The sequence below is a fragment of the Crinia signifera genome, chromosome 6 (genome assembly GCF_055691185.1).
Source record: "Crinia signifera chromosome 6, ASM5569118v1, whole genome shotgun sequence".
NCBI classification, from domain to species: Eukaryota; Metazoa; Chordata; class Amphibia; order Anura; family Myobatrachidae; genus Crinia; species Crinia signifera.
The window spans coordinates 292,080,895-292,097,215 of NC_139222.1; the positions used below are offsets into that span (position 1 = coordinate 292,080,895).

At 47.0% G+C, this 16,321-nt stretch overlaps 1 protein-coding gene across 3 annotated transcripts in view; it reads right to left on the reverse strand.

Annotated features, from left to right (window-relative positions):
• The window catches only part of LOC146009500 (uncharacterized), a 274,590-nt gene that overhangs the window by 35,220 nt on the left and 223,049 nt on the right, over positions 1-16,321 (reverse strand). For all 3 annotated transcript variants that reach the window (XM_083149935.1, XM_083149936.1, XM_083149933.1), the window contains exon 14: positions 5,125-5,236. In XM_083149935.1, the coding sequence (XP_083006061.1) occupies positions 5,125-5,236 (112 nt within the window). The remainder of the gene's footprint in view (positions 1-5,124; positions 5,237-16,321) is intronic.

Genomic DNA, 16,321 nt, shown 5'->3' on the forward strand with positions numbered 1-16,321 from the left:
AAGGCTGGGTGGGTGCTAGCCATCGCCTTGCTGATCAGTTGGTAAGCCTGGCTGGTGTGCTGAATAGTTGGTAAGGCTGGGTGTTGTGCTAGCCATCTCCTTGCTTAATAGTTGGTAAAACTGGGTGGTGTGCTAGCCATCGCCTTGCTGAATAGTTGGTAAGCCTGGGTGGTGTGCTAGCCATCGCCTTGCTGAATAGTTGGTAAGGCTGGGTGGTGTGCTAGCCATCGCCTTGCTGATCAGTTGGTAAGCCTGGCTGGTGTGCTGAATAGTTGGTAAGGCTGGGTGGTGTGCTATCCATCGCCTTGCTGAATAGTTGGTAAGCCTGGCTGGTGTGCTAGCCATCGCCTTGCTGAATAGTTGGTAAGGCTGGGTGGTGTGCTAGCCATCTCCTTGCTGAATAGTTGGTAAGGCTGGGTGGTGTGCTAGCCATCGCCTTGCTGAATAGTTGGTAAGGCTAGGTTGTGTGCTAGCCATCGCCTTGCTGAATAGTTGGTAAGCCTTGCTGGTGTGCTAGCCATCGCCTTGCTGAATAGTTGGTAAGGCTGGCTGGTGTGCTAGCCATCACCTTGCTGAATAGTTGGTAAGGCTGGGTGGTGTGCTAGCCATCGCCTTGCTGATCAGTTGGTAAGCCTGGCTGGTGTGCTAGCCATCGCCTTGCTGAATAGTTGGCAAGGCTGGGTGGTGTGCTAGCCATCGCCGTGCTAAATAGTTGGTAAGGCTGGGTGGTGTGCTACCCATCGCCTTGCTGAATATTTGGTAAGCCTGGGTGGTGTGCTACCCATCGCCTTGCTGAATATTTGATAAGCCTGGGTGGTGTGCTAGCCATCGCCTTGCTGATCAGTTGGTAAGCCTGGCTGGTGTGCTAGCCATCGCCTTGCTGAATAGTTGGTGAGCCTGGGTGGTGTGCTAGCCATCGCCTTGCTGAATAGTTGGTAAGCCTGGGTGGTGTGCTAGCCATCGCCTTGCTGAATAGTTGGTAAGCCTGGGTGGTGTGCTAGCCATCGCCTTGCTGAATAGTTGGTAAGGCTGGGTGGTGTGCTAACCATCGCCTTGCTGATCAGTTGGTTAGCCTGGCTGCTGTGCTGAATAGTTGGTAAGGCTGGGTGGTGTGCTAGCCATTGCCTTGCTGAATAGTTGGTAAGGCTGGGTGGTGTGCTAGCCATTGCCTTGCTGAATAGTTGGTAAGCCTGGCTGGTGTGCTAGCCATCGCCTTGCTGAATAGTTGGTAAGGCTGGGTGGTGTGCTAGCCATCGCCTTGCTGAATAGTTGGTAAGGCTGGCTGGTGTGCTAGCCATCTCCTTGCTTAATAGTTGGTAAAACTGGGTGGTGTGCTAGCCATCGCCTTGCTGAATAGTTGGTAAGCCTGGGTGGTGTGCTAGCCATCTCCTTGCTGAATAGTTGGTAAGGCTGGGTGGTGTGCTAGCCATCGCCTTGCTGATCAGTTGGTAAGCCTGGCTGGTGTGCTGAATAGTTGGTAAGGCTGGGTGGTGTGCTATCCATTGCCTTGCTGAATAGTTGGTAAGCCTGGCTGGTTTGCTAGCCATCGCCTTGCTGAATAGTTGGTAAGGCTGGGTGGTGTGCTAGCCATTGCCTTGCAGAATATTTGGTAAGCCTGGCTGGTGTGCTAGCCATCGCCATTCTGAATAGTTGGTAATCCTGGCTGGTGTGCTAGCCATCGCCTTGCTGAATAGTTGGTAAGGCTAGGTTCTGTGCTAGCGATCGCCTTGCTGAATAGTTGGTAAGCCTTGCTGGTGTGCTAGCCATCGCCTTGCTGAATAGTTGGTAAGCCTTGCTGGTGTGCTAGCCATCGCCTTGCTGAATAGTTGGTAAGGCTGGCTGGTGTGCTAGCCATCGCCTTGCTGAATAGTTGGTAAGGCTGGGTGGTGTGCTAGCCATCGCCTTGCTGAATAGTTGGTAAGGCTGGGTGGTGTGCTAGCCATCGCCTTGCTGAATAGTTGGTAAGGCTGGGTGGTGTGCTACCCATCGCCTTGCTGAATATTTGGTAAGCCTGGGTAGTGTGCTAGCCATCGCCTTGCTGATCAGTTGGTAAGCCTGGCTGGTGTGCTAGTCATCGCCTTGCTGAATAGTTGCTAAGGCTGGCTGGTGTGCTAGCCATCGCCTTGCTGATCAGTTGGTAAGGCTGGGTGGTGTGCTAGCCATCGCCTTGCTGATCAGTTGGTAAGGCTGGGTGGTGTGCTAGCCATCTCCTTGCTGAATAGTTGTTAAGGCTGGGTGGTGTGCTAGCCATCGCCTTGCTGTTCAGTTGGTAAGGCTGGGTGGTGTGCTAGCCATCGCCTTGCTAATCAGTTGGTAAGGCTGGGTGGTGTGCTAGCCATCGCCTTGCTGAATAGTTGGTAAGCCTGGGTGGTGTGCTAGCCATCGCCTTGCTGATCACTTGGTAAGGCTGGCTGGTGTGCTAGCCATCGCCTTGCTGAATAGTTGGTAAGCCTGGGTGGTGTGCTAGCCATCGCCTTGCTGAATAGTTGGTAAGCCTGGGTGGTGTGCTAGCCATCGCCTTGCTGAATAGTTGGTAAGGCTGGGTGGTGTGCTAGCCATCGCCTTGCTGATCAGTTGGTAAGCATGGGTGGTGTGCTAGCCATCGCCTTGCTGAATAGTTGGTAAGCCTGGGTGGTGTGCTAGCCATTGCCTTGCTGAATAGTTGGTAAGGCTGGCTGGTGTGCTAGCCATCGCCTTGCTAAATAGTTGGTAAGGCTGGGTGGTGTGCTAGCCATCGCCTTGCTGATCAGTTGGTAAGGCTGGCTGGTGTGCTAGCCATCGCCTTGCTGAATAGTTGGTAAGGCTGGGTGGTGTGCTAGCCATCGCCTCGCTGAATAGTTGGTAAGGCTGGGAGGTGTGCTAGCCATCGCCTTGCTGATCAGTTGGTAAGCCTGGGTGGTGTGCTAGCCATCGCCTTGCTGAATAGTTGGTAAGGCTGGGTGGTGTGCTAGCCATCGCCTTGCTGATCAGTTGGTAAGGCTGGGTGGTGTGCTAGCCATCGCCTTGCTGAATAGTTGGTAAGGCTGGGTGGTGTGCTAGCCATCGCCTCGCTGAATAGTTGGTAAGGCTGGGTGGTGTGCTAGCCATCGCCTTGCTGATCAGTTGGTAAGCCTGGGTGGTGTGCTAGCCATCGCCTTGCTGAATAGTTGGTAAGGCTGGGTGGTGTGCTAGCCATCGCCTTGCTGATCAGTTGGTAAGGCTGGGTGGTGTGCTAGCCATCGCCTTGCTGATCAGTTGGTAAGGCTGGGTGGTGTGCTAGCCATCGCCTTGCTGATCAGTTGGTAAGGCTGGGTGGTGTGCTAGCCATCGCCTTGCTGAATAGTTGGTAAGCCTGGGTGGTGTGCTAGCCATCGCCTTGCTGATCAGTTGGTAAGCCTGGGTGGTGTGCTAGCCATCGCCTTGCTGAATAGTTGGTAAGCCTGGGTGGTGACTAGCCATCGCCTTGCTGATCAGTTGGTAAGCCTGGGTGGTGTGCTAGCCATCGCCTTGCTGATCAGTTGGTAAGGCTGGGTGGTGTGCTAGCCATCGCCTTGTTGATCAGTTGGTAAGCCTGGGTGGTGTGCTAGCCATCGCCTTGCTGAATAGATGGTAAGCCTGGGTGGTGTGCTAGCCATCGCCTTGCTGAATAGATGGTAAGCCTGGTAACCTATTCTACAAATACCACTGCTAATATGGCCGATCATATCCAGCTGCTGCTTAAGGCCATCGATGCTTCTACACAGAAGAGAATGTGGTCACTATGTTCCCACATCCTGTTACAATGCCCAGTATGAGTCCATAGAGCTCCTCGCTATATGCTGCCCGACTGAGATGTCTCCTGTTCCTGATGGTAGTTTGCCTTCTATTAGATGGTGCCAGACATGGTTATATGACGTTCTGCTTTTCAGGATTCCCGTTTTCCCTGCTTCCGGATCCTCTTTACATCCCATAACATGTGTATATGTTTATATCTGCTATCAGAAAGATGGTGTTGTAACGCCTTTCTGTACGACAATACATATTTTAGATATTATATCCTGTTAGCTGTATGAGAGTTGGGTTTGTCCTTACTAGGACCACAGGTTCACAGCCCCAGTCGGTCCATATTGTTGCGCTGCTTTAATTGGGTGGGTGGCGTGGAAGGGGTTTATTCCATTGGTATAGATTAGCTATGATGAAGGTTTTTTATCCTATTGCTGATTTAGGAGTCTAGCTAAAGACCCCTAGTTTACTCAGGATATTTGTGGAGGGAAGGGTTAATTAGATGTTTTAATTAATAGGGAAGCGGGTAAGTTTGTGATTTAAGTATACCTGGGTTGGGCCGGGGTGTTATGGAGGGCTTTTTGTAGTTTTGGTAGACTATCTTACTCCAGCTGGGTCAGTAGGATATCAGTATAATGACCAGAACGCCGGTCATACATGGGAGAAGGAGATAGACTGATACAGCCCTGTGGATAATACAGTATCTCCCATACACAGGACTGTTGTATTATCTCACAGTGGGAGAATGATATTGCACAGGCTCAGTTCAGCGATTTGGTGGAAGGACACTTATCCCCATAAGTATCAGGTGTACCTAAATAGTCCACCCATCATTGCAATTAGACCAAGATGGGATTGTGTGTGTTTTATTATTTGTCTATACATAGTATAAATGTATTTATGTGTGTCTAAGGATATTTATCCTTGGTTCTTAGCATTAATAATTGTATATCATTGTTATGACTCCTGGTAGCCCATGCTATACACAGAGCCCCAACCCATGCTATACACAGAGCCCCAACCCATGCTATACACAGAGCCCCAGCCCATGCTATACACAGAGCCCCAGCCCACGCTATACACAGAGCCCCAGCCCACGCTATACACAGAGCCCCAGCCCACGCTATAATGTCAGCACATTGCCATACATGTAGGAGAGCGATGCCAGAGTCTAATTGCCAATTAGAAGAGAAGCGTTTTGGTGCCTGCACTCACTGACAGATATAGACATTGGCATTTAGGTGACTATATACAGTGATGTCATTATGCCAACAGTATGCGGGCACCTACATTAATGTCACAGCCATCTCCAAATGCCCGATGCCCAGTGATGTCTACATGGGATCCACATCTGCTCCTGGGTTCCCTACCATAAGTACGCACCTTGGCTTGACCTCCCTGGCCAGTGGCTGCTGCTGATTGGTTCCCAGGGCTGCTGAATGATGCCTGCATGATTTCTGTGCCCCCTTTGCCAGGATGTGCCAGGCTTGCTGCGCTGTAAGAATACAGAATCCATTAATATACATACATGTCATATGTGACCACGCTGACTGTACATACCCGGGGCCCCGGATTCCTGTGCACAGTAGGCTCCTGGTTTCCTGCACAGATGCTGTGTGTCGGACCTGCTGACATGTGTGTGTGCTATTTGCCGTATACACAAGCAGACCTATAGACACCAGGGATTAGATTTAGTAGGGCCACCTTCTATAAGATAATAGCTGGAACCCCACTTCTATGTGATGCACGGCCAGTGCTGCGTATGGCAATAAAGTAAGAATTAAACACCAGCCCATCTCATCACAAACAGCCAGATGAGGTTATCACAAAAATAACATTTAATCCATGGTCCTTCTTCCTCCAGCACAGCCTTTGTTTAGATTATATCAGTTCAGCCGCAGCATAAACAATGATGGGACAGCAATACATTACCAGAGTATCTTGGCACCAGTAGTACCACAGCAGCCTACTAGGACTCTCCTTTTGGTGTGTTCCCCCCTATTCTCTGGGGGCTCTCTGCAGTCTATCTAACTGGGATCTCACATGGACTCATCACTTGGGGCCTTGCGCCATGCAGTTTCCAACCACTGACCCAGATTGTCCTCTCCCGAGAGTCACACCTCTTCTCCTGCTGCTAGGGTACCCCTAAAGTTGGGTATCCACCTCGTTCCCTCCACTGACCTCTGCATACTGATGCCCTCACACACTGCTCCATAATGCCAGGGACCGTGGAACCTAATTTTGCCTATTTAGAATAGAATAATACATTTATTGTCACTACAACGTTAAAAAATGTAAAGTGAAATTCACAAGAAAGAAAAGAAGAGAAGAAAGAAATACTCATAATTCATCATTCATATATCACAATTCCAACACAAAATAACAGATGGGAAAAATCTGTTCCGCAACCGGCTAGTGCGGCAACTCAAGCACCTGTAATTTTTCCCAGAGGACAACAGGGAGAAAAGAGAATAGCAGGGATGACTAGGGTCTAGAATTATTTTTTAGCCTTCGCTTTTCTCCTTCTTAAAAAAAATATATGCCATCCTAGGCAAAGGTTGGCCAATGACCTTTTCAGCAGCCTTAACTATCCTATCTAGGGATCTACGATCAGAGCACTGAATTTCCATACCATACCGCAATGGCATAAGTCAACATACTCTTGATTACGCAGCAGTAAAAGTTTATAAGCATAGGCCTAGATAGACCGGCTGCCCGTAATCTTCGCAGAAAAAAAAGGTGTTGCTGAGCCTTACCAACTGCCATTGCGGTATGTGTGGACCAGGACAGATCTTCTGAGAACGTAATGCCCAAAAATGTAGTATTTGTAACCCTCTCCACTATTTAAAATCAACGGATTGATAGTCGACCTTCTTGATCTAAAGTCAATAACCACCTTCTTGGTCTTTTTACCATTTAGGAGAAGGTTATTAACCTCACCCCATTCAATTAATTTCTGCACCTCTAACCTATAGCGGTCTTCCTTTCCCCCACTAATCAAACCCACCACTGTATTACTGTCAGCAAATTTGACAATGAGGTTGGACTCTGAATTTGATAAACAATCTGAGGTGTACAAAGAGTACAAAAAAGGACTCAGAACACACCCCTGAGGGACACCTATGTTTAAGACAAGTTCTGACGAAGAAGTGGAACCCACCCTAACTGACTGAGGAAGATTCGTCAGAAAGTCCAACAGCCAGTCACATATGGGAGGATTGTAACCTATCTCCCGGAGCTTCGTGATCAACACCGCAGGCACAACGGTATTAAAAGCGGAGCTATAGTCCACAAATAATAATCTAACATAGGAGTCCTTAGTTTCCAAATGACAGATAATCCTAAGAAGGACAGTAAGAGCAGCATCCTCGGTGGATCGATTTGACCTATACGCAAACTGATAACGGTCAAATTCCACCGGGATTACAGCCTTTAGGTGATGCAAGACCACTCTCTCAAAACACTTCATCACCAATGATGTGAGGGCAATCGAGCGGAAGTCGTTCAAACAAGATACTCCTGCCAATTTAGGGACAGGAATAATTGTAGTGACCTTAAAACATTGTGGAACACCACAATACACTAATGATAAATAAAAGATCTTTGTAAAAATTCCTGCTAATTGGTCAGCACAGAAAGGTAAGACCCTACCTGGGATACAGTCTGGGCCTGGGGCTTTCCTAACATTAGTTTGCCGTAGGCACAACCTGACTTCCGATTCTGATAATTCCAATGGGAAATCTGACCACTTAAGGATTTTAACTGCAGGGATCAGATTCTCCTCCTCAAACCTGGCATAAAATTGATTAAACTCGTTCGCAGAAGGACCATTGGATCTACAAGCACCAGAACTAGAACCGCTGCGATTTGTAATATGTTTAATCCCCTGCCACATTGCTCTAGTATCCCCAGATTCTTTAAAGTGACCCTCTGTTTTTGCCAAATAGGCCTTTTTAGCTGCCCGGATGCCCCTCGAATTAGAATGGGCAGCTATGTATGCTGCCGTGTCTTTAGATGTAAATGCCCTATCTCTTGATCTTAACAGGGAACGAACCTCACTGTTCATCCATGGCTTCTCATTAGGAAATAAACGTATTCTCTATTCCCTAGTAACACCCTCTATACAAAATTTGAGGTACATCTGAGGATAAGCAAACTCAAAACAAATAAATCACCAGGGCCAGATGGGATTCATCCGAGGGTATTGATGGAATTAAGGGATGAACTAGCTACCCCCCTACATTATATCTTTAGCAAGTCACTATCGTCAGGTATAGTACCAAAAGATTGGAGAATAGCAGAGGTAGTGCCAATATTCAAAAAAGGAAAAAAGGAAGATCCCGCTAATTACAGACCCGTTAGTTTAACATCAATTGTGGGTAAACTATTTGAAGGATTTTTAAGGGATGGTATCCAGGAATATTTAGATCATCACCGTCTACTCAGTACTAACCAACATGGGTTCGTGAAAAATCGTTCATGCCAAACTAATTTACTAGGGTTCTATGAAGAGGTTAGCAAAAACCTCAATAATGGAAATGCTGTAGATGTGATTTTCCTAGATTTCGCTAAAGCATTTGATACTGTCCCACACAAGAGATTGATTAATAAAATGGAGAACCTAGGATTGGGTGAAAATATCTGCAGATGGGTAGGGAATTGGCTATGTAATAGAGAACAAAGAGTGGTTGTGAATGGTGCCGTATCAGATATGATACCGGTACTAAGTGGAGTGCCCCAGGGTTCGGTTTTGGGGCCCATTTTGTTTAACATTTTTATTAACGATATTGGGATAGGGTTACTCAGCAATGTATCCATCTTTGCGGACGATACAAAACTTAGCAAAGTCATCAAATCATCAGAAGATGTCACCATGCTTCAAAATGATCTTGCAATTCTAGATGAGTGGGCAAAAAAATGGAAGATGAGGTTCAGTGTAGATAAATGTAAGGTTATGCGCCTTGGGAGACACAACCAGTGTGCAAGTTACAACCTTAGCGGAGAGGAACTGGGTAATTCCATACTTGAAAAGGATCTAGGAGTCCAAATAGACAGCAAACTAGGATGTAGTGCCCATTGTAATGTAGATACAAAAAAGGCCAACAAAAATCTGGCATGTATTAAGAGGGGAATGGAAACTAGGGACTCAAGGGTAATTATGCCACTACAGGTCGGGTATCCCGTATCCGGGCATCCCGTATCCGGGCATCCCGTATCCGAATTATTCCAAAAACCGTGGTTTTTTTAAATAATTCAAATATTTTTTTTTGTTTCTTTTTCCCCCCCTAACCCTCTTTTAATACTTACCAAGTCCTCCGGCGTCCACGGCAGGCCTTCAGCATCCTCTCCGGCGTCTCCAGCGGTCCCAGGAGTGCTTTGCGCGAGTTCGCCGGTGACGTCACCGGCGCGCCTGGGAGCTTGCGCAAAGCACTCCTGGGACCGCTGGAGACGGTGCTGGTGGCCTGCTGTGGATGCCGGAGGACTCCATGGACGCCGTGGGACCATCGGGGACCCACCAGGGGCAGGTAAGTATGACAAAAAAAAAAATTATTCCAAAAACCGGAATATTCCCTTATCCGGAATGCTCGTGGTCCCGAGCATTTCGGATAAGGGATACTCAACCTGTATATAAAGCATTGGTGAGACCTCACCTAGAGTACGGAGTACAGTTCTGGGCCCCACACTATAAAAAGGACATCATAGAATTAGAAAAAGTCCAAAGGCGAGCAACAAAGCTTATTAGGGGAATGGAGAATTTAAGCTACGGGGAGAGATTAAGCAATTTGGGACTATTTACATTAGAAAAGAGACGTTTAAGGGGGGACATGCTCAACATGTACAAGTATATCAAGGGCCAATATAAGGAACTGTCACACACCCTCTTTTCTACTAGAAAGGAATCTAGGACGCGAGGGCATGAGTATAGATTAGAAGAAAAAAGATTTCACTCAGCTAGTAGAAAGAATTTCTTTACGGTCAGAACAGTCAAACTCTGGAACTCTCTTCCCAGAGAGGTGGTAACGGCTGGCTCATTAAATGCGTTCAAGGCAAAGTTTGACAAACATTTACTGGAGAAAAACATCCATGGGTACAAATAAGAAATATAATTTGTCTGTAAAATACCAGAACCTACCAAATCAGCAATGGATATCTATACCAGGTTGAACTAGATGGACGCAAGTCTTTTTTCAGCCTTTCCTACTATGTAACTATCAATACCATGAAAGCCAGTGAGTCTATATCAATGTTGGAACCATGGATTGCATCCTCAACAAATAGGTCCCAATTTGTGCATTCCAGACACCCCTGCAGACCCAACAAAGCCCCCTCAGGCCAGACCGTAACATTCTTTATAACTGGCCTAGACTTCTTAAGCACTGATAGATATTTTGGGACGAGGAATAATGAAGAGTGATCCGACTTCCCAATATGAGGACACAAGACAGTCTTGTAAGCGTCTCTGATGTTAGTATACACATGGTCCTAGATGTTGTTACCACGCGTCGGGACCTTCACATTTTCAACAAATTTAGGGAGCACCAACTTTAAATTAGCCTGATTAAAGTCACTGGCAACAATGAAGGCGCACTCCGGATGAGCAGACAGTAGTTTGGAGATAACATCGAACAAGGAATCCAGTGCTATGGAAACATTGGCCTGGGGCGGGATATATACTGCGGCTACAAAGACCACAGAGAACTCCCGGGGCAGGATAATACGATGAATTCCAGATCAACTGAACAGTAGGATTTAATCAAGCCTACACCCTCGCAGGAGGGTGGTTGCGGGGGTCCGGGGTGGGGTGCTGGCAGGGGGGGTCCGGGGTGTGAAGTAATGGTGGATGGTGATCGTGTACTGTAGCCCTGGCTGACTGGTGGGAGGTGATGTCAAGGGGGTGGTGGTGTGTAGAACGTTATACACATAGAACACTTTCCCTGGGGGGGGGGGTTGTGTATTCAGCTGGGTGGGAACGTTATATACACAGGGGATGAGTGACAGATCTGGCTAAATATATAAGAGATTATTGTCCATGTGGTTTCTGTTGCTTACTATCCCAGTGAAACCTCAATGTGAGCGTGATCGCAGCAGAAGCTGGTTGCATGCGTAGTGCAATGGCGGCTCATGCGCAGTTGCTGATAGTGGTTTGCAGCCCCCCTTATCCTTGGCATGACTGACATACTGTGGCATTTGGGTGCAGAGCAGCGACTGGTCTGCACCCAGATCCTATGCCCGTGTTCTGCTACCATCGTGAGTCCTATAAGACACTAACAGAATCTGCTGCGCTATATAAGACACTGTAACGGAATCTGCTGCGTTATATAAAACGATGTAACGGAATCTGCTGCGCTGTATAAGACACTGTAACGGAATCGGCTGGGCTATATAAGATACTGTAACGGAATCTGCTGCGCTATATAAGACACTGTAACGGAATCTGCTGCGCTATATAAGACACTGTAACGGAATCTGCTGCGCTATATAAGACACTGTAACGGAATCTGCTGCGCTATATAAGACACTGTAACGGAATCTGCTGCGCTATATAAGACACTGTAACGGAATCTGCTGCGCTATATAAGACACTGTAACGGAATCTGCTGCGTTATATAAAACGATGTAACGGAATCTGCTGCGCTGTATAAGACACTGTAACGGAATCGGCTGGGCTATATAAGATACTGTAACGGAATCTGCTGCGCTATATAAGACACTGTAACGGAATCTGCTGCGCTATATAAGACACTGTAACGGAATCTGCTGCGCTATATAAGACACTGTAACGGAATCTGCTGCGCTATATAAGACACTGTAACGGAATCTGCTGCGCTATATAAGACACTGTAACGGAATCTGCTGCGCTATATAAGACACTGTAACGGAATCTGCTGCGCTATATAAGACACTGTAACGGAATCTGCTGCGCTATATAAGACACTGTAACGGAATCTGCTGCGCTATATAAGACACTGTAACGGAATCTGCTGCGCTATATAAGACACTGTAACGGAATCTGCTGCGCTATATAAGACACTGTAACGGAATCTGCTGCGCTATATAAGACACTGTAACGGAATCTGCTGCGCTATATAAGACACTGTAACGGAATCTGCTGCGCTATATAAGACACTGTAACGGAATCTGCTGCGCTATATAAGACACTGTAACGGAATCTGCTGCGCTATATAAGACACTGTAACGGAATCTGCTGCGCTATATAAGACACTGTAACGGAATCTGCTGCGCTATATAAGACACTGTAACGGAATCTGCTGCGCTATATAAGACACTGTAACGGAATCTGCTGCGCTATATAAGACACTGTAACGGAATCTGCTGCGCTATATAAGACACTGTAACGGAATCTGCTGCGCTATATAAGACACTGTAACGGAATCTGCTGCGCTATATAAGACACTGTAACGGAATCTGCTGCGCTATATAAGACACTGTAACGGAATCTGCTGCGCTATATAAGACACTGTAACGGAATCTGCTGCGCTATATAAGACACTGTAACGGAATCTGCTGCGCTATATAAGACACTGTAACGGAATCTGCTGCGCTATATAAGACACTGTAACGGAATCTGCTGCGCTATATAAGACACTGTAACGGAATCTGCTGCGCTATATAAGACACTGTAACGGAATCTGCTGCGCTATATAAGACACTGTAACGGAATCTGCTGCGCTATATAAGACACTGTAACGGAACCTGCTGCGCTATATAAGACGCTGTAACGGAATCTGCTGCGCTATATAAGACGCTGTAACGGAATCTGCTGCACTATATAAGACGCTGTAACGGAATCTACTGCACTATATAAGACACTGTAACGGAATCTGCTGCGCTATATAAGACGCTGTAACGGAATCTGCTGCGCTATATAAGACGCTGTAACGGAATCTGCTGCGCTATATAAGACGCTGTAACGGAATCTGCTGCGCTATATAAGACGCTGTAACGGAATCTGCTGCACTATATAAGACGCTGTAACGGAATCTACTGCACTATATAAGACACTGTAACGGAATCTGCTGCGCTATATAAGACGCTGTAACGGAATCTGCTGCGCTATATAAGACGCTGTAACGGAATCTGCTGCGCTATATAAGACGCTGTAACGGAATCTGCTGCGCTATATAAGACCCTGTAACGGAATCTGCTGCGCTATATAAGACACTAACGGAATCTGCTGCGCTATATAAGACACTGTAACGGAATCTGCTGCGCTATATGACACTAACGGAATCTGCTGCGCTATATAAGACACTGTAACGGAATCTGCTGCGCTATATAAGACACTGTAACGGAATCTGCTGCGCTATATAAGACACTGTAACGGAATCTGCTGCGCTATATAAGACACTGTAAGGGAATCTGCTGCACTATATAAAATGCTGTAACGGAATCTGCTGCGCTATATAAAAGACGCTGTAATGGAATCTGCTGCACTATATAAGACAGTAACGGAATCTGCTGGGCTATATAAGACGCTGTAACGGAATCTGCTGCGCTATATAAGACGCTGTAACGGAATCTGCTGCGTTATATAAAACGATGTAACGGAATCTGCTGCGCTGTATAAGACACTGTAACGGAATCTGCTGCGCTATATAAGACACTGTAACGGAATCTGCTGTGCTATATAAGACACTGTAACGGAATCTGCTGCGCTATATAAGACACTGTAACGGAATCTGCTGCGCTATATAAGACACTGTAACGGAATCTGCTGCACTATATAAGACACTGTAACGGAATCTGCTGCTCTATATAAGACACTGTAACGGAATCTGCTGCGCTATATAAGACGCTGTAACGGAATCTGCTGCGCTATATAAGACGCTGTAACGGAAACTGCTGCGCTATATAAGACACTGTAACGGAATCTGCTGCTCTATATAAGACACTGTAACGGAATCTGCTGCGCTATATAAGACACTGTAACGGAATCTGCTGCGCTATATAAGACACTGTAACGGAATCTGCTGCGCTATATAAGACACTGTAACGGAATCTGCTGCACTATATAAGACACTGTAACGGAATCTGCTGCTCTATATAAGACACTGTAACGGAATCTGCTGCGCTATATAAGACGCTGTAACGGAATCTGCTGCTCTATATAAGACACTGTAACGGAATCTGCTGCGCTATATAAGACACTGTAACGGAATCTGCTGCACTATATAAGACACTGTAACGGAATCTGCTGCGCTATATGTGGTACTATAGAATGATACGATTGCTGCACACGGATATAGTTTCCTAGGTATCCTGCTCCCAATATCTTCTCCTATGGCAGCCCCTTTCCCAGGAGAATTGGGTCCTCCCGGTGCCCCCTAGTTTTCTTAAAGACAAGGAAACTATTGGAGGGTAGGCAAGGCAAGACTTAGGGTACGTGAATTTTAGGAAACCCACACACATACAAAGAAAACGCCAAACACAAATGCACGGAACCCGGTATATAACAAAATATTAAATTATAATATTCCACTAATAAAGAAACAGGTGCAACAATGCACAAGATGTTGATATAAAGAAATGGAACTTCTACTCTTATTTGCAGGATAAAAAAGTTGGGATATAATAAACCAGCAGGATACAATTCAGAGATACTCTAGAAATGTATTATTATTTATTATTATCGTTTATTTATATGGCGCCACAAGGGTTCCGCAGCAACTGACAATACACAGATGAGCAAAGAACAAAACAAGAAAATTGTGATTACAGTACAAATGCAAATTAGGACAAGTACATGGTAAATAAAAGACAGTTGCAGAAATATATCCTAAGAAAAGCACACGAGGAGTGAGGGCCCTGCTCGTTACAGCTTACATTCTAAAGGTATGGGGCAGACAAACTGGGGTGACACAGCTGGGATAGAAGCAAACATAAACATAGGGTTAGGACATGGGTCCTCAAACCGCGGCCCTCCAGATGTTGTGAAACTACAAAGCCCAGCATGCCTTGCCACAGTTTTGCTATAAGGGAGTGTTAAAACTGTGGCAAGGCATGCTGGGATTTGTAGTTTCACAACATCTGGAGGGCCGCAGTTTGAGGACCCATGGGTTAGGATGAGAGATGTGGGCCTTTGTCCCCTGAACCTGGCTACCAGCAAAGCTGAGACTCAAACTAACAAGGCTCAATCTCCCACAGGAGCACAGGATACAGACCAGGCTCAGGTAACAAGACTCTTCAACCTGTGGCCCTCCAGATGTTGTGGAACTACATGTCCCAGCATGCCCTGGCAGTGTTGGCATGCTCTTATAGGAAAAAATGTGGCAATGCATGCTGGGACATGTAGTTTCACAACATTTGGAGGGCCACAGGTTGAAGACCCATGCTCTATGGGGTCGATCCTATTAACCCCAAAGGGTGCGGATGAGTCGCTGACTGCGAATAATCACGACACCCGGCAAACTTTACGGCGTGCCGAATTTGCTGAAAAGTGCTCGCACCTCCATAGGGGTGCGAACAAATATCAGTGAATTCTGCCCTGCAAAGGGTGTGAGTTAGCGTTAATTCAGGTGCCGTTTCCAACATAAAAACGGCACCTGAACGGCAACTCACACCCTTCGGGGTTAATAGGATCGACCCCTATAACCGGCACTGAGTACAGGGCAGGCTGGGTGATATGAGAACCACCAGCAACTACAAGCCCCTAATCACTGCAGCTGGGCAGCCAGACACACAGGCAGAGTGCTGATGGCCTAATTATATGACAGCTGACAGACACTGTAGTCTGACATACAGAGAAAACTGGCTAATGGTGCCCACACACGCACCGATCCCGGCGGTGCGATGCTATGCGATGGGGTGCGCGCTCCCGCGGCACCTCATCGCACAGTACATAAAGTATGTGCTGCACATACTGTTTGTACTAGCTTTTTATCGCATAGCATCGCATGCACAAGGCATACGATGCGATGCTATGTGTGCTAGTTAAACACAGAACGCACGCCGGGATCGATGCGTGTGGGCACCTTAAGCTGTACTGTAGTAACTTAGGGGCCAATTTATCAAGTAATATTTGTGGTTAAATCCCCGAAAACATCCGTTTTCAGGGGTTAACCGCAAATATTATGTAGCACTGAGATGTATTAAGGGCGACCGCAGCAGGAATCTCCGATCCCTGCTGTGATCCCCCCCTGCAGCGCCGCCGGCCGCATTCCCCATAGGTTTCTATGGGGGATGCGAAGCTGCCCGATGTATCAACATCGGGCAGCCCGGCATTGCACCCCTGGGCTATCGCCATTCTGATATGGCGATAGCCCATTGTAGCCTATGGCTACATTTCGCACTGCCCGAGCGGCAGTGCGGTCACAGGGGTCACGGGAGGGTCAGCGCATAACCGCGCATGCGCAGACCCCCCCCCCCCGGCTTCCGGGTCAGCGCTTCGCAGGGACGGGCTCCTTTCGGAGCCCTGTCCCTGCGCACAGCTGATAATACATTGGGGCGAAATGATCGCATTTTACAATGCGATCCTGGGCGGTAATATTTCGCCCAGATCGCATTGTAAATGCGATCAATGATAAATGGGGCCCTTAAACTGCATGTAGAACACATACAG